Here is a 22455-nt window from a genome sequence, read left to right as displayed (position 1 = left end):
TTAGGACCCAAGCTTTGATCAATCTGGGGTTGCATGTCCTATTCCGGAACTGGCTCGACTCACCACAACATGGTGAAGGTCACTCCTCCCCAACATAGCAAGAAACTCCAAAGTCTGGTAGAATTCTCCTGATGCTAGTCTCCTAATTCTTCCTTCCACAGCAGCTGAAATCTTTAGCTGAAGTGCCAATGATTCTTGTGTGCAAGATGGTAGTTTCTAAAGAAATGGCTCCTTATAGAGAGGCTGTATCTTCATGAGGCATGTGTATGTGTGTGTGTATAATATTAAATATATGTCATTAAATATTTTTAATATATTCATGCATTCTATATTAAGTGCATATGAATATGTTTTGTATATAAAGATATATATCTTGTTTAATAATTGTAATTTATTCCTGAAACCATATTAAAGAAAAATAACTCAAAATTTTTAAATTGAACTATAGTTGATTTACAATGTTGTGTTAGTTTCAGGTGTACAGCAAAGTGTTTCAGACCTTTTCAGATTCTTTTCCATTATAGGTTATTATAAGATATTGAATATTGCTCCCTGTGTTAATCCTTGTGGTTTATCTGTTTTATACATAGCAGCGTGTATCTGTTAATCCCATACTCCTAATTTATCCTCCCTCCCCCTTTCCCTTTTGGTAACCATAATTTTGTTTTCTATGTCTGTGAGTCTGTTTCAGTTTTGTAAATAAGTTCATTTGTATTATTTTTTAGGTTCCACATATAATGGATATCATATGATATTTGTCTTTCTCTGTGTGACTTACTTCACTTTTAGTATGATTATCTCTAGGTCCATCCATGTTGCTGATCATTTGAAAGTTTAAATGGGAAAAATTACATGCATTCTATCCCAACCCAGAATAACTAAACAATTTTCACAGGTAGAAAAATAAATCCACTGAACAACAAAACACATTTATATAAATAATAAACAACAATTTGAAAGTAAATTAATAGTACACAAAATGAAGTGTGGTCAGGTATTGTGGACTACACTTTTTTCCTCTCCCTACACTACGTTTTTCAAGAATCAGCCCTCTGGGTGCAGACAGCTGTCTTGCAGTCAGACTGTCTTCTTACCATGAGGCTATAGCCCAGAAGAGGCCCCTCTGGCCAGAAAAGGCTGACCTCCCAAGAGCCTGGGGTCTGGGAACTGAGCCGGTGGCCAGGGTCTGAGATGCTGCGGGTGGCTGTTCCCCAAGCTGACCATCGGGTCCCGTCTGCACTCAGGCACTTATATAAGCATGTTCGCTGGGATGGCCTCTGACCAAAGCTGTTGTGTCAATGGTGTGGAGAATGTGTCTTTGCTGGAAATGTCAAAATCTCACTTCTCATGTGTATTTGGTGTGTTTCGTAGCCACTCTATGAAAAAGTGACGGCTGAAAGTGGTCCAAGTTTCCAGGCCTCCTTACAGCTGAGGGACCTAAACTGAAAGACAGTCGGGGAGACAGCCTGTAACCTCAGGCCCCCTGCCCTGGCGACCGGGGACCTGCGTGGCCTCCACGGGGCTCAGGGCCTCCTCCATGTCCACCACTCAGGCGGCCACACACAGGGGACCCTGGACGGCAAGGACCCGCGTGGGGCGAGCTCAGCCAGGGTCAGACGTGGAGGCGAGGCCCAGACGTCTTGGCAGGAATTCTGCGGCTTCCCCAAAGCTGAGGTCCCTGTCTGCCCAGCCCGGAGTCTCTGTCATCTCTGGACCCCTGCCCTCTGCCAAGTCACTCCCCTGGGAGCAGGGGCCCGGGCTTGGCCAGGCCCAGAGAGCCCCGCTGTTCCCTCCTCTTGCCCCGGGACTCCAGGGCGTGGTCTGTGGGGTCCAGATGGGGATCCTTCAGTCCTTAGCAGAGCCGTGCAGGCATCCGTGATTGCATGACCAGGGCTACGGAGCCGTCCAGTGGCAGCTCCTACGTGTCCCCTAAGCCCACGCACCACTCCGCTCCCGTGGCCAAAACGCCACTTTGTGAAGCTCAGACTAAGTGAGCAAAACCTGCCTGAGACGTTTAGACCCACAGCGACCCCCGGGCAGTGCAAGAGGCTGGCAGCCGGGGGTGGCGGAGGGCTGTGCCTCCACTCTGGACCCTCAGCCGCTGCAGACTCCACACTCCCTGGCTGCGGTGCCGTGGGAGGGCGAGCTGGCCTCTGGAGCCCTCGGACCCCTGCACCTCGGGCTGGATCCCCCGTTCAGAGTCACCCGCAGCTCCCCTAGATAAGGGCTCAGGAAGCGCGGCCTGAAGGAGCACAGCTGGGGCAGGGCCGGGCTCTTCGTCTCTTCTTTCAGGGAAAATGACCATGCACAGTTTCACCTCGTGTGTTAGAAGCTCACACAAAAGGAAAAGACACTCCACAGAGCTGCCCCGCACGTGGGCCACCTAGTCCCCCGTCAGGCCGCAAAGACACTAAGAATTAGTTCTGGGACTACCAGGCCGCTGACAGGGAGTCTGTCAGAAATTGTATTTTCAATAAACTTCCCCCAAAAGCTGAATGTGTGAAAACTGTATCTCGTTTTAATGTCTTGACTTCTCAGCATCGTTACTAAACACATGATATACCTGCTGGTTCACCAGTGAAGTGCACATGAGGGTCTCCCAGTGGTTACGTTACCCACAGTCAACCCTCATCCTTCTCCTCATCTCCTCGTTTCTAAACTTCTCAAAGGCTCTTGGGTCACTTCTGCAGGTCTAGTCTCTTCCTCCATCTCCATGTCCCCAAATCCACCCGTTCTCAACCGCAGTCAAGGCCGGGGCCTTCGGCTCCATCCCGTCCCCTCGGGAGGCCTTCCCTACATCTTGTCGCTTCCCTGGCCGACTCCTCCCAGCCTATTTCAGCCAGACACGCTGTCTTCCCCTCCGTCTCCCCGCTCCCCCTGCATCTCTCGCTCTCACGTTTCCCCTACAATTGACGCCACCGTAATGCTCAGAAGTCCCAAGAGCAGGGGGGCAGCCAGAGACACCCCAGGCCGCCCTGTGGCTCTCCTCCCACCCCTGAGCAGCTGGTTTGCTGCCCACGTGACGTCATGATCTGACACGTGTCCCACCGCGTCCTCTGCTGCTTCTCACTCCGGCTGGGAACGAGACTGGGTCATGGAAGCAGCGCTTGTATTGATGGGGGGCCCCTCGTGTTGCCCCCTTTTCCTGAGTCATCTCAGTGGTGCTGGCACTCACTGCACTGCTCTGTCCCCTGTCGCACAGCAAGAAGCAGCAGAGGATGGCTTCCCTAAGGTCGTGTCATAGCGCGTGACCCGGGCAGCTCCACAAACCATGACGAGACCTGCCTTAAACAGCTTCTTTCCGTGAAGACCCCAAACGGCATCTCAGCCTGAGACGCGCACGAGGAAGGACTGTCATGGAGGAGGCTGTGTCCCTGGCCCAGGGGACAAGACGTCAGCCGGGGTCCCTCTCCTTCCCCCCGGCAGGAGCCCTGCTAGCTCTTTAAAAAAGGGAGAGAGATTCATTTATAGAAAACCTTTTTACAATTTATTTCCTGTTATGAATCTTTAAAGTATAAAAATGAGGCTCTAGCTAAATGCAGGGTTTCAGTGGTGAAATTTTGACCATGTGAACAAATAAATAAATATTTACAGTCTGTCCAAACAAAAGAAGTTTTATCCATCTGTACGAGAAGTTTGTTTTAAAAAAAAAACATAAATAATTTACAAAAAAATATGGTACATTCTAAATATTCACATCATCATCAACCCACGCCACCGTATTGTTCGGCCAAACACCACCGACACAGAAAACCTACACACTCTTCACAATTGTTACATTTAATGAAGTCTCCCAACACTTCCTTGTCTTGGGAATACAGTTCCACCAAAAAAAGTAAAAAGTGCAGCAAAATGAAAAGAAAAATCAACCTCAAAGGAAGCAACAAATGTAACTTTATCAGACGGCACGAGCAAATGAAGACAAAGTCATGGACCCTCTCCCTACTTGACAGAGGAGTGAAATCGCTATTAACAGGAAGAGGAGAACAGTTTGTCCGCATCAGATCAACAAGACAAAGTCTTATTCCTAAACCCCTATGTGGAGTGAGATTAACTAATATTTCCTGCAGAAAGGTCATGCAACTTAAAGCAAAAAATAAATCAAACCTGTGTATATGACAATATGACTGATTAAGGGGTATGTCTGCCGAGACAACACTGGTTTATCCTCAGCATTCCAAGTCTTTAAAATCCTATGTACAGCAGATAGATAGCACTAAAAAATATTGAATTAAAGTCACCGGCAACAGTATATATTAAGGTTCCATTATAAACTCTTCATTATTATTTATTTGTTCTATCACATTTTGCAGCATGTTTTATGATGACAACATAATATTATAAAGTCTTGTATTTTGAAGATATTTTGCGGTAACTGTATCTTTATATTATTATATGCTAGTTATATGTTTACTTTTAGATATTATACTTACATAAGTGTTACTTGTCATATTTAAAATAAGTTATTGGTGAACGGAACTGCATTCTATATTCACTTAATAAATATTAGCACAACATTTATAACTGGAACCTTAATGGAATGTGTTACCAAGTTAGGTAAAAGCAATCCGTCCATAGTTTCAAAGCCTAGAATAGGGATTAGATGCCAAAATGCATTTGCTGATTTGTTTGTCTGCTGACTCCTCCCCAGCAGCTGGGAAAGGAGCTCCAGCGAGGATTCTAGGGATCAGACTGCGGAATCAAGTGACAACTGGCCACGAGTTCTCTCAGGTCCACAATGGCTGGAGGTGCCAACCACGGTGACAGCACTTCGCTCAGTTAAGCCCTCACATAGACGAGGCTTTGCCAGGCCCACGACTGGACCCACATTAGAGCCATTTTGCCAGGATATTCCTTCTTTGATGAGACAGCCTCAGTGAGGGCTTCCATTGTAGGACAAGAGAGTGGGGGAGGGGTATTCATTTATTCCCATAATTATTTTTGATGTTCCAATTAGTTACTTGACATCCCACATACGTGACTGGTATCTCCTGACCTCTTTCTGATAACGGCATTACTTCAGACTTGAGTTGACCCTTCTTTATAATTGACCTAACAGGATTTGGGTGCTCTTGCACCAAACTTAAAGCACTGGAAGTAGTGTAGCAATATTAAGCATAAATGCTTAATTTATGATAATTGCTTATACACAATATTCCCTTCAACTCCATATACACATAAATAAAATAAGTACTTACATTTCATATGTAAACGTCATTCTTTTTAAGCACACAAGAGAAAACAAGGTAATATCATGCTCTATTTTCACTCCACATAAAGTCTCATGGATCATCAAACTGTTTTTCCTGTAGTGGGTTGGATGTTCATTTTTCGTTTCCATTAATATTCATCCTCTGAAGGCACGTGGGCTTGGGTTGATGACAGGAGGTGAAGAACCACTTGAGGTTGGGGTCAAGGACAGGAGGTCTGCTAGAGAGAAGCTGGGAGAACTGGGATGGACTGAGGTGTCTGGGTAACAGCGTCTACAGTACTTTGCTGGAAACACAGCAAATCTTGTTCAGACATCTGCAAAACACAGTGAACAGAATTTGGGAGATTGGACCATGCATTTTATTTTGCTTTATTTTGTTTAACTATAACCTAAATATCACTATTTCTATTTTTTAAAAAAAGGTTTCCACAATATGGATGGATGTGTGAATGGTTGAATGAATGGATGGATGGTGGATGGATGGATGGATGGATAAATGGAAGGATGGATGGATGGAATGAAGGACAGGGAAAAGAACACTTCACCAGAATCAAGAAGACAAATCAACACTCTTGTTGTGTGATTTTTGAGCAGCATCTCTGAGCCTTACTTACCTTATCTGTAGAATAGGGATATTTTCATATCTACATGAACACACAGGCTTAGACCACATAGAAGCCAAGTTCCCTTCCAGATCTATAATATTTTGATTCAAATATGCTCCTAGAGTGATAACTAAAGAGAACCTTTCCCCCATCCTTCCTTCCTTTTCTCCTTCTTTCTTTCCTTCCTTCCTTCCTTCTTTCCTTCCTTCCTTTCTTTCTTTCTTTTTTTCTAGCAAAGATAGCAATCTAAAATGTCATTAAGGGCCCAGAAGGTGTAGAAAATATAAAAAGCTATGGGATAGAGTAGAGTGGGACAAGTAGAGCCTGTGAATAACTTAAAAGTGTTTGTCCTACCAAAGACATTCACATTGAATTTAAAACAAACAAACTGACAGACAAAACCAACTCAAGCTGACCAAAACAAAACATCTGCCTGACAGGCCACCAGCTTATTTCCCTGATGTGTAGCTTTTGTAAAAGGAAAAGTAAAATATGTGTTCCTTCCCCATCCTCTGTGCCACTCAAGGCCCCAATGAATAATGTTCTCACACCCACCTCTGCATTCATATTTCAGGTCCGAGAAGTAGACCATTTCTTGAGAGAAGACAAACAGACCCAGCCGCCCACCAGCGTAGGTTTGGTCATAGATGGGTCCTGAGTCCGCCATGACCTGTTTTCCTTCATGCACTAAGACTCTGAAAACAGGGAAAAAGGAGAAAGAAAGAGAATGTCAGCTCTTTGAAGCACATTCACCAGAGGGCAGGAGGTCAGTCTTCTCCTCACGAGGCTGGCCAAGAGTAACACAGCACCACCCCAGAGCCCTCCTTCTTCCCCATGACTCACTGACAATCACCCACCCAAGCATCCAAGTCGTCTCCACCTTCAGGAGTCATGGAACAGTTTAGTGGAGTCAGGAGGCCCCTCCCTCTGCCTAACCCTAACTCTAAGGCTCCCCCGTGTCAGCAAGCTCCTGGCCTTCACACTGCACTAAAGCCACGAGCTCACCTGCTTCCTCCCCACAAACTGTGAGCTGTGTGATAGCAAGGACCAGGTTCCACCCTACACGTACAGATGCACTAAAGCTTCCCTGGTAGGAGAGGAGTGAATAAACAGGGACACTCCACAGAAACATCACACCCCTGGCACCAGCCTGCACCTCCCCTTCTAAGACGTGCTTGTTGTCACCAAGGACACGCACACACTCCTGGTGAAGAATCAGACTGGCTCATGCTCGTAGTGACTAAGTTTAACTTTGCAAAAAGTTTAAATTTAAATCATCCGTATTTCATTTTATAAAATTAGAAATTGTCCCAGCTTAAAAAAAAAAAAAGTTGATTACAAATGCTGTCATGCCAAGAGAACAAAATTCTGTTGGACTGATTTGCCAAAGTTTTGTTCAAGATGTGTTTTAAATTCAGCCATTCACAATATCAGAAATAAATAGGAACCTGTGCACCAAAGAAATCACATGCTAATTCACAAAGATGCAGTTATTTTAACTGCACTTTCCCTCCCATGCCCATAACGTTCATTAGGAGGAGAGATGCTTATCACCTTCTGGGTTATTTTAACAAGTTTGGTTTTTCTTCTCTTCAACAGTTTTGTTTTTGCTTTTTTAAAAAACGTGAAGAAGATGCTGGACAGAAAAGAGAAGGCACTTAAAGTGGAAGAATCCAGGGGACAGCGTACAAATTAGAACCCACTTTGGCTTGTTTCTCTGTTAGTGTTCTAACTTGCCATCCAGTGGAAAGATGTTCTTGGAATGTGAAAATTACTTGGTAGAAATACAGCTGCTACTGAGCTACCCTCTCACCTACCTTATGTAACCTGTCTTAGGTCTGTGGGTCAGATGCCACCTGTAGGCAGTGTAGTCCTTCCAGCCAATATTTTTGGGGTCATGCCATAACGTGCGAACCTGAGGAAAAACATCACTTGTGAGTATAATTGGCACCCTGAGTCTTAACCACAGTTTTATGGCACAAAGGGGGGAGACGAAAACATTACTCTGCTAAGTAATCCCTATGGCTCCTGCTGCCACATCTACCTCCAATATATTTCATATTATAAATCTCTAGCATGAGCAAAATCCACTGATAGGCAACAATGGAGTTCAGCGCAAAGAGCACAGGCATTTGGGCCAAGTCACAGATTCTCTGCTTCCTCAACGTGGGACCTTGGGCGAAACACTTAAACTTTTGAAACCCTGTTCTCCCTATTTCTGTAAGGGAGTACACCTACGTTTCATGTGCAAGAGGATTACCAATTGTGTTTATAAAATCACCAGGCCTGGCATCTTTAATAAGTGAGGTACCCAATAAAAGATTATTAAAAGCACCGTGACTTGAGGTAAAATGAACAAAAACCGAGGTGGGGGTACTTTTGCAATGGGCAGGTACTGCTCTCCTGAAAGCCCAAAGCAGCTGCCGGCCTCGGTCAGAAGAGCCTGTCCTCCTCACCTGTCCCTCTGTGTTCCCTGTGTGCCACAGGGCGTTCCTCAGGTGCTCGCCTGTCCCCGTGGTGGAGTTCACCACCTTGAGGGACACCCCTGAGTAGCCGTACGCCCGGGTGGGCTGGTCTTCCCAGTAGGTCTGAGTGACCTGCTTCCACATCACCACGTAGAAGCGGCTGCTGGACTGGTAGCCAAAGACGAAGCCCGCGTAGTCGTCGTCGCGGTCGGTGTTGACGTAGAATGTGCCGCTGAAGTCCACCGACCCAAACTCATCGAAGCCTGGGGGCCAGAGGGAACATCTGGTCACAAAACCAAGTCAGAAACAGCCCTTTAGGGAATTCCTGGATGAGCCCGGGGACCACTGGATGCAGGTGGAAAGAGGCTCTCCTCTCCCATCTAAATCAGGGTCTGTTCCTGTGGGATTAACACCACTTGTGGAATTTCATCTCTTTAGATCCCACTTACAGAGTTATGGCAGAGCTTCACCATCCTAGGTAACAATTTACAGACCAAGTCCATAAAACGAAATGGCTTGCTGAATATTAAATCGCGGAGAATCTGGAGAGGCAAATAAGTGCTTCCCCAGGTTCTCCCGTTAAAAATATTTAGGCAGATGGTTTTACAAACCAAGGGAGGATGGGGGCTACCAGAAAGACCCACTGCTCCTGTCCACTCGGTCTTAAAGGGCAGCCCACGTGCTCCGTGGGCACCTTGCAGGCAGGAACCGGAAGTGGCGGTGCGTATTCTAAGGCTCACCAACAGCGATGCCAGGGTCGGAGTTGGCCGTCTGCACCAGCTCTTTGCCTTGATGGCGAATGACCCAGTTGGGATCGATCTGAGTGGTGCCCTTGGGGTCCAGGTGGACCATCTGGAAGTTCCGGAAGTCCGTCTCACTGATGGCGTGGTTCTCAGGACACACGTCGTCAATATCGGGGATGTTGTCATTGTCAAAGTCGTCTTTGCAAGCATCACCACGCCCATCACCTGCCACCAAGGACAAGCAGAGAAACACGCAAAGTAAGGGTCTGCTGTCCGCCTCTCTGTGTCTGAGAAAACTTAGCACGTGATTCTCTGAAAATTCAAGGCTAGGCGCTTGGCAGCATTTCCTGGACCAGCGCCTGTAATCTCTGACATTTCACCCCAACGCTGCGAGGAGTCTGGATGCTCTTTTCAAAACGTCGCTGTGATAAGCCCTGCAGCAAAGCACGCCATAATCCAGTTCCTGTAGAGTCATTTCTCACTTCCTTCTGAACTTGAAACTGGGGGTACAAAACCTGAACGCTGCCAAGTGAAATCAAGCTGAATTTCCAGCTTTTTCCTCTGATAGTCTTCAGAACCTCTACTATTACCTAAATCACCCCTGCCTGTAATCTGTTTGGCACTGAAAGCAGAACTCTTTCATGAAAAATGACTTCCCTAGGGAGATGTGGACTTCTGTTTTTTGGAAGCATCTTGTCAAATTTTCTAATGAGGTGGGGATGCGGCCATGGGGCCGTGGACCAGCCTGGCACACAGAGAGATGCCTGCTGAGACCTTCACGGCCGTGCAGTTCATGGTAATAGTGACGATCCAGATGACCACTGACCACTGCAATTAGGCCATTGCAGTGCCTACTGCTTTAGAAGGAGACAAAGACACCAAGTTCAACCGAATTTCCATCACATCCTTCAAACTATCCTTCAGTTCTGTTCAACAACACACATCTACGCACTGGGTGACAGGCACACACTCACGCAAAAAGGAGCTTCCAAAACCCCTAAGACATCCCTGAGCACGCCAGCCTTGCCTCCATCCCAGCCTCCCTCCTGGTAAAAGGCTGCTCGGTAGCCAGCAAGTGCCCCCAAGCCCCGCTGTGGGGACTGAAGCCATCTGTCCTCCTGTCAAGAATGAGTTCTGTGCTGCTCTCAGGGTGCGGGGGGTGGTCCTTGGAGCTGCCCTTCAGTCAGTGAGTCTCCACGTGCCTCTGGGTCGTGTGGGCTCAAATACCCCACACCCCGTCTCATCCACGGTGGATGTGTATCCTCCAGGCAGCACCCGGGTCAGCCGGGATTGCACCCACAGGCTCCAGCAGACGCCAGAGGACAACCAAGCCACCACTGAGCCCAGCTGCGCACCTGCCGCGTTACCTGCCGTGCTACCTGAGACTCTGACCCGTCCTGTGCCCCTGCTCTCTCCAGATTCTGTCCTCATGGACCACTTACTCACGTCAGCAGTCGGGCTACATACTTCTTTTTCCCGGCATTTCGCGCTCCTGCCACCTCTCTGCCTCTGCGGGGCGGCTGTCACGGGACCTACCATCTGAGTCCTCCTGGTCGGGGTTGGCCACCAGCCGGCAGTTGTCCCTGTCATCGGGGACCCCGTCGTTGTCATCGTCCGAGTCACAGGCGTCCCCCTTGCCGTCGTGGTCATGGTCAGCCTGGTTGGCGTTGGAGATGTAGGGGCAGTTGTCCTGGTTGTTTTGGTGGCCATCCTCGTCGATGTCTTCGTTGTTGTCACACTGGTCTCCCACGAGGTCATTGTCCACGTCGGTCTGGGAGACAGAGTTCGGGGAAAGCAGCATTGGGCATCCATCCCATGAAACAGATGCCAGGTTGAAAGTCGCCGAGGACGCGTGGCCTGTACCCCCTCGCTCCCAATGTGAGCCGTGACCGCAGAGAGGAAACGGCCTCCAGAACCGGGACTGAAGTCCAGGGATCTCTCCATCCTAACCCACCTCCCTACGGGGATTCACTTTCTTTAAGGAAGACTGGAAAGAATTAGCTGCAACAGAATCAAGTCCTTTCTGACAACATCTGCTGCAACACGTTCTAGGAACTACATCAGTATGTTATGTTCTCACCGTGTCTTCCAAAGGCAAATCTGGAAAAGCAGCCAATTCCTATGTTTGCATCAGGGAAATACGGAGATAATTAGATGAAGACTCTCTCCTTTCAGACAGTGGGACAAAGGCCCCCACTCATCTGGCCAGTGGCCACGGAGATACAAGTCATTCTCAGACCTGAGTTCAATGTTTTCAATTACAATGATTGAAAAGCCTGTGTTGTCACGTCCTGGCAGATGGATGGAAAGCTGCAAAGCCATGCATGTTCTGTGACTGAGAAGCTCCTCCATCCCCGCTGCTCTTAGCCACACCTGGTCAATCACCGGTCAATTACCTGGTCTGGGTTGTGCACCAGGGGGCAGTTGTCACAGTGATCACCCACACCGTCCCCGTCAGTGTCCCTCTGGTCAGTGTTGTAGACGTAGGGACAGTTGTCTCGCTCATTGAAGACATCTGTAGGATTCAGGGGAAAAACGGAAGTATACGGAGTTTAGAAAAGGCACGTTGCTCTTCCTATGGCAGTAAGCAACTTACGGCCAAACTTTTGTTTAATAAAAAATGATCTAAGAAATCATAAAATGTAAAGATTATTAGATTCATGGCAGATTTCCCATTAAACTTAAAATTCCCTCAGTTTGAAGCAGAACCAACTCTCAGAGGTCTCTGGAGGACAATACACACGGGGGGCTGACGAGTGAGTCATCACAGTGTAAACACGCTGACTATCTGCCCTAACATCCATTCAGGAAATTCGCCTCGCGCTCCTAGGACCTGATCAGCTTCCGGGGCTCCACTGCCTCATCTGTTCCCTGCGTTAGCAGGAAAATAACAATGGCAGAGGCTGACAGGGGGTTTAGCTACAGTGCCTTATACCCAGAAATCTGAAAATAGATAATGAATTTCATCAAGTTTGGGGTTATGAAAACTGAGTTAACAGTAATCAGGCTCGAAGGGCAAAGCAAAACCTCACAAATCAGTGAGTCAGCAGGAAAGCTTGAGCCAGGCTAGGCAGCTGTCTTATCCTGGCAGATGGGGAGGTCCTGGCAGGTGGGGGGAGCCAGGGGCGAGGCAGTGAGAAAGGACCCCTGAGATATGCAGGGGGTCAGACCTCACAGACGGAGGATTGGAGGAGATGCCCGGCTGCTGGAAAGCCCTAGAGAGCAGCACGGCCGGACGCTGTCTTGGCGCCGGTGGAAGCTGGTCAGTGTGATGCCAGGTTACACCAAGAAAATAGCCAGGAGACAAATGCAGGTGGGGGTGGGTGGGCGGAGTCAGAGGGAGTGGGTGTGAGTCTGTCCGAGCTGCTTCCTGAGCGTCAGACACCCAGGGCGAGGCTGTGCCGTGAGGTGTAGAGCTCGTGCCCGCGGCACTGACATCTAGGGTTAAATAACCTGGTGGTGTCACAGGTTTCTGAAGTCCGGGGATACCTGGAACCCCTCGGGGAGGCTTTGCAATGAATGATTCAATGAATGGCTAGAAATACAGCGAGGGAAATGGGAGGGAACACAGGAGAGACAAAGCTGTCCTCAGGCCTTTCTCAGAAGCACCGCTGGGTCAGGACAGGGAACTGGGTTCCGGGGGCTGTGAACAGAGGTGGACCTGAGAGAAGACACCAGGACTGGGCACAAGGACTTGGGACGAGAGCTCGGGGTCAGGAAAGGAAGGTGACAAACGCGTAGTTTTCCAAAGGGGGGTCCTGAGGCCGGCGACCCCTTCCAGGAACCCACAGGGACAAGGGGCCGAACGAGGCTGGGCCCCTGCGAGCCAAGCGTCATGAATCACGTTGTCTCGTGTTAGTGCACGGGTGAAGCTGGGCTTATGCGGCAACACAGATTAAAGCATGGGGTCTGGGAGCTCCGCCGACCGCGAGCCCTGAAGCGCGTCGGGAGGACGCGGGACTGACCGTCCCCATCGATGTCCACGGAGCAGGCGTCGCCCTCCCCATTGCTGTCCGTGTCGATCTGCGCTAGGTTGTGCACGTAGGGGCAGTTGTCACAGCGGTCCCCGACCTCGTCTTTGTCGTAGTCAAACTGACGTGGGTTGAAGACAAGCTGGCAGTTGTCCTAGAGAGAAAGCGAGGGAAGAATTTAAGAAATAGGGTAGGGATGTTTGCTGAATTGCTTATAAAATGGCTTAGCACTTACAGGCTATGTGTTCAAAGTAGATCAAAAGAATCAAGGTAGCGATAAAGTGTCGGCAAAGGTAGCCCTTGCTGACACTTTCTTGATATCAAATCATTTTATAATTATGTATGCATCGGTCCCTATGAAAAATTTTGATATTTTCTATAGGGAAGGTGATCTAGGACATATTTCATGGTGAGGATAGAAACATAAATGTCAAGGGAATGAACGAATGAATGAGTTAATGGATCAATGGAAGCCAGATGCAGTAAACCTGTGAATAAGACGTTGGCCTCTCTATCTCTGCTAGTGATGAATTAGGACTAACATATCAGATCACTTATGTCTGCAACACTTCTCCCGGGAAATGGTAACATCTAAATTCTGCCCTAAAGGCAGGGAGTGGCAATATCACTCATGCCACGCAGCCCCCATCGCTGGCGCCCGCCCCAGAAGCAGAGGGGATGAGTCCCTTTTATGCAGTTCAAGGTGAACTAAACCACTGAAAGCGCTTCTGGCAGAGCACCCCAGGCGGCTCCATGCTCTGGCTGCCTCATCTGCTTGTGCGAAGGACAGACGTTCCCTGTCGGTGACTTTCCGTTACTCGCGCGGGAGCGCTAAACCCGGCGGCAGTTCACGGGGGCCGCTGGGTGCAGGGCACCGCGCTCCGCCTGCTCCTGACCCCGAGGGCGCGTGCTCAGGCCGAGTGGCCCCACCTTCTCATCGCTGACGCCGTCGTTGTCGTCGTCATCGTCGCAGGCGTCCCCGATGCCGTCCTTGTCAAAGTCTTCTTGCCCAGAGTTAGGCAGGAGGGGGCAGTTGTCCTGCGAGCAGAGGAAGCAGGCCAGTTACAGAAACATTCCCAAGAGCGCCCTTCTTTCAGATGAGATCATGAGGGCAGAGCCGGCGACATCAACGCCAGGCCCCTGTCCTCGCGGGAGCAGGAGAACGGAGACCTCGCGGCGGGGCCAGGGGCCCCGCATTTCCCCGCAGATGCTGCTCTAGCACCGACATCGCCACCACCAGTGAGTTGAGGCAAAAGAAGCCTGCGTCCTGAGCTCGGGATCCCTGTATGCAGCTGAACAACGGCGGGAACCAGGAGAGAATGAAAATACAGGACAGGGCAGAGCCCCCCGTCCCATTGCTTCCCACAAACTCCAAGCATCCATCCAACAGCCAAGGTCATAAACCTTCAGCCCTCACTAGCCAACAGGTGGCCTAGAGTCTCTGTTCAGGAACTGAGGCCCAGCACCTCAAACCACCTCCCTGATTCAGCTCTGCCCAAGAAGTGGAGAATTCCCATAACGGGGGAAAAAAGTCATTTTGTTTCAGTCCAATGATATAAGGACTCAGACCCGAGTTGTACAGACACTGCAGCCTGAGGGAGCTGGAAACACCAGGAGAGGGTCCACGTGAAGGTGTTTCGATGCCATTAACACAGGTGTCCCAGAAGCCCCAGGGGTTCAAGGGGGGCAGGGGTCTGCTCAGAAGCACAGCCCAGGGCCATGTCTGGAGCCAAGTTTCAACTCCAGCCCGTGAAGGAGGAGAGCATATTCCTGTGGTGTGGACACAGGTCCTGAGGGAGGGATTCAGCACCTTTGCAGGGATGAGTGAGGGAACGTCTCAGACGGGGTGAGGGGGCTTCTCATGAACTGTCTTACTTTTGCATCTGTTTGTTCCCATAAGTTATATTTAATGCAAATATAATGTGCAAATTTTGATGTGCCACCTTTTTAGTTATTAAATTCCTGTCTGAAGTTCCACAAAAGCGAAAAAAAAAAAAAGGTTGTCCTTTGCCTCGTGGACACCTTCCATTGTTCCTGCTACGGTACCAGGGCACCCTGGGTCCCTAGTGGAAATCTTCATCAATAATCGCATCCAATAAGCACCCACTTCCTGCGGGGATTTCCAAGCTTGACACCTGACCTTGTTAGGTCAGGGAAGGTGGTCAGGGAGATACAATGAAGGTTGCAAACTTTGCCTCTATTATTTCAAAGCAGATTCACTTTTTGTTTCAGTCAACATCTGCCATTTTTAATCAAGAGGGCGAAAGAAAAAATTTAAAACTCTCTTACTCAAAATTCACAAGAATAAATAAATATTAAACAGATTAATATATTTACATTTGCAAGTAATGTCTTTCGTGAGTTTGTAGTATTTATATTTCTGAAGCTTCTAAGGTATAAAACTTCACTAAAACGTTCTGGTACACCTTGTTTAATGGTCTGAATGGTGATCCCCTAAATATATGCCATGTCTTAACCTCTAGAAGCTGTCAATGTTACCTTAAATAGCAAAAGAGTGACTATCACCTTACATGGTAAAGTTAATATCACCTTATATGCAAAAGATGCGATTGATATAAGGGTCTTGAAAGGACGAGTTTACCCTGGAGTATCCCGATGGGCCCTATATACAGCCACGCGTGTCCTTAAGGGCGTCAGGGGGAGTTTGAGACAGACGCACAGAGGAGCAGGCAGAAGCAGAGGTTGGGGCGACATGTCCACAAGCCACGGACACCTGGAGGGCCCAGAAGCTGGGAGAGGCTGGAAGGACCCTCCCCTGGCGGCTCCAGCTCAACCCTGCCACACCTTGACCTCAGACTCCTGGCTCCGGACCGTGAGAGGATGAAGTCCTGCCGTTTAAAGGCACCAGGTTTGTGGTCATTGGCTGCAGTGGCCCCAGGAAAGGACCCCACCATGTTACAGGCCCTAAGGAAGCCCCACTCACCCGGGGGCCCTAACCGCTTCCTGTGTGCAGCACATGGGGCTCTTTGCAAAGAAAAATGTTTGCTAGACTCTGCGTGACCATAGCCCGGCCCACCTGCAGACCTCAGGCCCCCATAGCCTTGGAGGAGGGTGGGGCCTGTTTACATCGCCCCGCCCCCAATGATTTCAAGCCTCTCTTTGTGTTCAGTTAACAAACATGTATTAGGCGCCGCGTCCTCTCCCAGCCCCCAACAATCAGCTGCTTCTCCAGAGTGATCCTGGAATTTGCAGACGCCTTGGAGGGGCTAGTGGGTGGGCAGGGACACCCCGGCTCCCGTCAGCTTCTGGGGTGGGGACCACGCGGAGTGCAGGGCCCACAGGGAGCCTCCGACTGTTTGGACCCGTAGAGGCGCCTCCAGGGGCACAGCTGCCCCGAGCTGGAACCACTGGGGCCTGAGGAAGGGGGACGCCCCGCCCCACCCTCACCTTGATGCAGTGGTAGGTGGCGTTGGTGGCGCAGACCAGGTTCTTGTTGGGCCAGCCATCCAGGTCCGAGTCCTCCCCGCAGATGAGCCCATCGCCCGCATAGCCCGTCTGGCACTCGCACTTGTACATGGGGTCGCTGAAGTGGCCCAGGTAGATGCACTCCGCATGCCTGTGGCAGCTGTGGCTCTTGTCCTTGCAGGGGTCCTCAGGCTCACACAGCTGCGGGAGGGCCGAGCGGGTTAGGACGCGTGCTGACCCTGACCCTGACCCTGACGGGAGGGCCGCGTGCAGGGCGCAGGGCTCCCGCCCGCCCACGGGACGCTGAGGAGGGGGCAGCGTCCAGAGACCCGGGGCTCTGCTCCCCTGGAAGGGCCCGAGCAACAGCAAGGTCACGTCAGGCCTCCGGTGGCGCCTGGGGTCACGGGGAGACCACGAGTCCCCACCCTGGCCCTCTGGGATGCTGTGAGTGAAAACTCAGCCCTGTGGCCCCTGCGGGTGGGGTCGCGCTGGCCGGCAGAGTGAGACCATCTCTCCCCCTGGCCGCCGTGCCCGCTCCCGTCCCGTCCACCCTCCAATTCCAGCTCCCGCCTCACTGCCCTGCTGTCCTCACAGGAGCGCGGAAGGCCGAGCCGCTCACCTGCTTCTCCGTCCTGGCCGCCTCCAGGCCGACGCCGAAGGGCTGGCTCCCCTTGTAGCGCGGGGGGCAGGGCAGGCAGCGGAAGCCGGGGTTGGTGTTGACGCAACGGTGCGCCTTGCTGGTCGTGAAGCACACGTCGGTGACCACGGCACACTGCGGGGACCAGCAGGCCAGACGTGAGCCCGCGCTCCCCACCCCCGAGGACGCCCCGCCGCCGGGGGAGGGGGCACGCACCTCGTCCAGGTCCTCGCAGTGGGTGCCGTTGCCCAGGAAGCCCAGCGGGCAAGAGCCGCAGGACCAGGACCCGTCAGGGAAGCTGCGGCACTCGGCTCCGGGGAAGCAGGGGTTGGACAAGCAGCCGTCTGCGCGGAGGAAGCAGGGCAGAGTCAGCAGCTGCCAGCAGGCAGCGCCGTAATGAAGCCACACGCGAGGCCCGGGTGATGCCCTTCACACACTCTGGGGCTCAGCTGTGGCGAAACTGAGTGGGTTAGGAAGATGCTGGGGACAGCCACCCAAAGCCACCGCCCCCAAGGATAAAGCGTCGGAGATGTAGGGGGTCACGGGGCACGCGTCCACTGTGACCGCACTACCTACGATGTTCCACTCTGCACGGCATGTTTTCTGCTTTTGTGTAAAAATGCCAGAGGGACGTAGAGCAGAGGGTAAAACTTCATGTGAGTACAACTGATTTTTCTTCTCTGTATTTTCCAAGCATTTTTATACATTTAATCAGAATTAAAACCCAGTGGTGTCTTCAAAGACGCCTGCGGCTGGAGCGTCCAGACCCCACGACAGACGCCCGTCGGCCGAAAGGCTGGAGGCCGTGGGCCCGTCCGTGCACACCCACCTACGGGGCAGCTCCTCCTGTTACACATCTGATGCTCCTTGACGTCTCCGACGCAGTCCTTCCCTCCGTACTGGGGCTCCGGGCTGTTACAGATGCGCGTCCGCTCCCGGATCCCTCCGGCACAGGTGACCGTGCAGGCCGACCATGGGGACCAGGGGCTCCACCGACCATCGACTGGGGGAGAGAGGACAGAGGGGTCACTCGCGGGGGCGCGGCCTGTGCTGGGGGCTCAGGACAAAGAGCCTGGGATAAGGCCATGTCTCCACACGTGGAGGAAACCTGGTAGGAAAGTCCTCTCGGGACCGTATGGCCAGGGAGGGATGCAGATGATGACAGTTCAGTTGTTTTTGTTTTGTCTCCGGGAAGGGAAATCACACAATCTTTTGCGCCCAGAACCTGGGACCACTGACCGGGGGCCGCTGGCTACGGGTCCACCCGTGCCACGGAAAAGAGGTGCTCACGTCTGAAAAGCTGTGTGGAGCTGAGTTTCATTTTAAATGGCTGTCACTCATCATCAGTATGGATAACTCAGTAGGGAGAAGAATCACAGCACAGCCTTTTCTGGGTGAAGACCCTGCCCAAGTCCCAGAGCAGGCCCGGTGCGGGGAGCACGTGTCCTCCCAAACCCAGGCCCCAGATGCCCCAGATGCAGGGGAGGCCGCCTCCTGAGACCCCCTCCTATGCCTGCTGTCGCTTCCCCCTCAGTCCTGGCCTATTTCTGCTCCATCGTGGATTAACTGGAGCTTGTTCAGGGGAGGTCAGAGCTGAGCACCACGATTGGTATCCACCCCAAGGCCCAGCTTCCAGAAACCAGCCGACCAAGGGGATCCCAGTGCCTTGATCTCGCGGGGCCGCGCCGCGCCTGTGTCCTGCTGAAGGCCGGCCCCGAGCCCGGTCCCCGCCGTGGTCCACTCACCCGGGCAGGGCGGGCCCTGGCAGGCCTTGGTCTCGCGGCCGCTCCCCTTGCAGCTCCGCCCGCCCATCTGCGGCACTGGTGAGTTGCAGAGCCGGATGCGGGTGACATTGCCGGCCCCACAGGTCACAGAGCAGGAGGACCAAGGCGACCAGTGGCTCCAGCCACCATCCTGCCGGACTAGCGCGTGGAGGGAACAAGGACATCAGAGGCTCAGGGCGCTGAGTGAAAGGCCGGGGCTGGCCCGTCCGGGGAGTTTGCTCATCAACCGGGCAGGAGCGGGGAGCCCAGGTGGGGAAGAGCAGGATACCTGGGCCGGGTGGAGCACCTCCCAGAAAGGGCAGCAGCAGGGGTTCTCAGGACCCCCAAGACCCCAGGGCCTGGGCCCTGTCCCCCACCCCGGGCCGGCCCGGCCTCTGACACTCACTGCGGTGGTCGCACTTGCCCAGGCTGCACGACCGCGTCTGGATGGATGGCCCCAGGCAGGTGTTACTGGTCACGTCGCAGGACCGCCCCCTCTGCTGGGTGCCAGGCCCGCAGGTGGCAGAGCACTCGGTCCACTCCGCCCATGGGGACCAGCCTTCCTCGCCGTCTGCTGGGGGGAACACCACTGCCCATCAGACCTCCCCAGGGACTGCCCCACACAGCAGAGCCCAGCCCTGAGGTCCGAGCTGGATGCCCCAGGTGGGTGCTGGCAGGGGGCAGACACCAAGGCCACCCCACGTCTGTGCCAGGGTCGGAGCTCAGGGGCTGCCCTCCCAGGAAAGGGGAAGCAGGGGGATGCACGAGGAGCTGGGCCAGAAACCCAGTGTCTACAGGCAGGAAAGGGGTCTTTCTAAGGTGGATGTTGCTAACGGCTTCACAAAGGAGAGCGCTGAACCCTGCCTGTACAAGGTTTCGCTGGAGTTGCTAAGATGTGAGTTGTTTCCGCTTGAACCTCCGTGTGCTGATTTATATATGGTGATGAAACTTCAATTTTTGGTTGAAATTACAGGACACTAAATTTCATTCCAAATACTTTAAATTGGAACAAGTTAAATAAAAAGGCAATTTCTTGCCAAGAAATTCTTCACAGGGAATTATCAATCTCTAAATAACAGAAAAGATGTACCTTAATGCAAGAGATCTTTCTGGTAAATAGTAAAGATACCATCACCCTGCTGTCACATTCAGGGAGGAAAGAACCCTGTGAACATGCTACGATTCAACGTCTCAGAAGCAGGAAGAGAAGAACTTGAGGAGACCTTTCCTGGGCTTTTACTCAACAACGTGAAACGGCTCCTTCTGGGCAAACGTGGACCCTCAGGCTCCCGCAATTACACTGCTACTCTCTGTAGCACGTCCGGTTTGGTCTCTGTTTAACACCTAATATACGTCAGGCACTTTTGTACATATCGTGCTGTTTATTTTCATCCTAAAACTAACCCTGTGTCATGGGGACACTCATTCTGTATTTTACAGATTAAGAATCTGAAACCTGGAAAAGCCACATTTTGCTCAGATTCATGGAGGGGCGGAGCCTGTGCTCATGTCCGTGGGCTCCCCGAACAGGGAAGCTGCCCAGCCCTTCCCCGGGTCACCAGGCTCAAGGCCCCCAGACCAGGATGAGGACCAGACAGCGAAAGACAAACAGGGCACGCGGAGCAGGTCTCAGAGAAACCACCCGATTCAGTCAACGCTGCTGACGACACCACGAGGAAGGGGGCGGGGAGCCGGGTGTGAAGGAGGTGCAGATGCTCCAGGGTCAGCTAGGGGAGGGGGACGGGGTCTCCAAACAGAGGCGGGGGCTGTGGCTTTGGACCAGCGCAGGAGGGAAGGCTGAGGGGGAGCAGGGGCGCCGCGACCCCGGAGCCACGAGCATCCGGGCGCTTCGGGAGGACCTCGGAGCCCCGGCCCCTGCGGGACCGTCCGACACAGACCCGCACGGTCACACGGCCGGGGCCGCTGGAGCCGAGGCCGCCGCCCGCCCGCCCGCCGGGCGCTCACCGTGGAAGCAGGAGGGACAGCACTCGCCGTCCACAAACGACGGGTCGGCGCACGTGGCAGGAGGGCATCTGATCTGGTGGCAAACGGTTTTAAATTTCTACAAGGAAAAGAGGCGTGTATGTCACTCATTTAGGAACGTGAACACTGACCCAGGGCTGGATTGGAAGGTCGGCAGGAAGGCTGGAGGTCTCTGCCCGCAGACCCCGCCGGGTACAGGGACGCGCGCGCATCTCTCGCCGGGCCCGCAAGCTCCCTTCTCCGTCCGCAGACCCACGGGCACCGGGCCTTCCGCGCGCTGCGGGCGGGAGGACGCGCAAGGTCGCAGCGGCGTCCGGTGTCCAGGCCCCCAGCAGTGGAGACCAGGTGGCAGGACGTAAGGAAACCAAGTGGCATGTCGTGTCGTGGGCAGTGACCCCACCCCCAGCGGCTTGTGCCGAACCCGAGGCCCTCGCAGGACCGAGTGGCATCAAACACAAACAAGCGGGGGGCCGGCCAGCCACCGGGGGACACTGGCTGCACCCTCCCCGGCTGTCTGGGCGCAGAAGCACGGGGCCGACTCGGGCCTCCCTGGAGGTGGCCCCCTTCCCCACGCCCCGCGCGCGGCACGGGGAGCAGCGCGCGGGAGGCCCCCAGCCCGGGCCGCCGCCAGGAGACCGTGTGCCCGTCTCACCTTGCAGGTGCACTTGGTGCAGCTGTCCACCACCCAGGTTTCATTCTCCGCAAAGAACCTGCCGTCCTGCCAGCAGGCGGACATGTTCCTGGTCTTGGGGGGTCCTCCAATGAGCTCCCAGAGAAACTGGTTGTCATTTGACTGCAAAGAGGAGGGAAAGGGGTCAGCACAGCCGCCGCATGGCTATGCAGCCATCGTACACGGGCGGATGGAGGGCGTCCAGTCGTGAAGGAGCCTCATGCTGGACCACGGGGGGCGGGGAGCCTCATGCTGGACCACGGGGGGCGGGGTCCCTCCGGGCGGGGTCCCTCCCGCCACCCGCAGCTGAAAACTAAGGTTCAACTCTTGAATTCATCCATTCTTCCAAGCGTGACAGACACGGCTCTGATAGCACAACGGCAAAGGCAAACAGACATAAGCCCTGCTGTCTTGGGGGTTACAGACTGCAGGAAACAATGCAAAGTTTAAAAAAAAAAAAATCAACTCAGTGAAAGTTACACCATTTGTCCCCTGAGCGCGTGTGTTGTCACCTCCCTCCTTCTAGGCACCCTGCTCCCGCTAACGTTTCTGATTTGGGGATAATGGGCGCTTTGAGAATCACCCAAAAGATACAGACCCCCCCACCTCTGGCGCAAAATGGACAGAAACACACCATCCTGATGTTTTTGTGTGATTCAGGGAGCTGGCGAATTTCCTTAATCCCCGACGCCAATGTAGGTAAACTTCTCCCGAAGCTCTTTTCAGTTGAAAGAGAGAAGCTTCGGGGGCAAAGGCTCCCCGGCTCCTGTCTCGGCCTCCCGTCTGCAGCCCCTCCCCAGCCAGGACCACCCGGATGCCACCGGCACCAGCAGGGCCGAGGCGCTGTGTCCCGAAGCAGCCGGAGAGTTGCAGGTCGCACGCCACGTGCAGCTCGGGGGAAGGTCCTCCACGTTTATGAAGATTCCCGCCCAGCAGGGCCCCCGCCTGCAGGTGTCCCTGGTCTCGGCGCCCCCAGCCCT

At 52.7% G+C, this 22455-nt stretch overlaps 1 protein-coding gene across 2 annotated transcripts in view; it reads right to left on the bottom strand.

Moving 5' to 3' along the window:
* Positions 1–3593: 3593 nt before the first annotated feature.
* The window catches only part of THBS2 (thrombospondin 2), a 28633-nt gene continuing 9771 nt past the window's right edge, over positions 3594–22455 (bottom strand). The window contains exons 6-22 of one of the 2 annotated variants that reach the window (XM_082405334.1): positions 21458–21598; positions 20788–20884; positions 19229–19396; positions 18805–18981; positions 17889–18062; positions 17276–17403; positions 17042–17194; positions 16405–16623; positions 13927–14034; positions 12991–13150; positions 11422–11540; positions 10562–10796; positions 9023–9250; positions 8274–8545; positions 7635–7732; positions 6373–6512; positions 3594–5526 (exon numbers count right to left, since the gene is read on the bottom strand). In XM_082405334.1, coding sequence (XP_082261460.1) covers positions 5519–5526; positions 6373–6512; positions 7635–7732; positions 8274–8545; positions 9023–9250; positions 10562–10796; positions 11422–11540; positions 12991–13150; positions 13927–14034; positions 16405–16623; positions 17042–17194; positions 17276–17403; positions 17889–18062; positions 18805–18981; positions 19229–19396; positions 20788–20884; positions 21458–21598 — 2625 coding nt within the window. In that variant the 3' untranslated portion in view covers positions 3594–5518. The remainder of the gene's footprint in view (positions 5527–6372; positions 6513–7634; positions 7733–8273; positions 8546–9022; positions 9251–10561; positions 10797–11421; positions 11541–12990; positions 13151–13926; positions 14035–16404; positions 16624–17041; positions 17195–17275; positions 17404–17888; positions 18063–18804; positions 18982–19228; positions 19397–20787; positions 20885–21457; positions 21599–22455) is intronic. The other variant, XM_082405335.1, reaches the window with a different exon arrangement.

The sequence above is a fragment of the Balaenoptera borealis genome (assembly GCF_965194805.1).
Source record: "Balaenoptera borealis genome assembly, chromosome: 9".
Lineage (NCBI taxonomy): Eukaryota > Metazoa > Chordata > Mammalia > Artiodactyla > Balaenopteridae > Balaenoptera > Balaenoptera borealis.
This window is presented reverse-complemented; position numbering and strand designations above follow the sequence as displayed.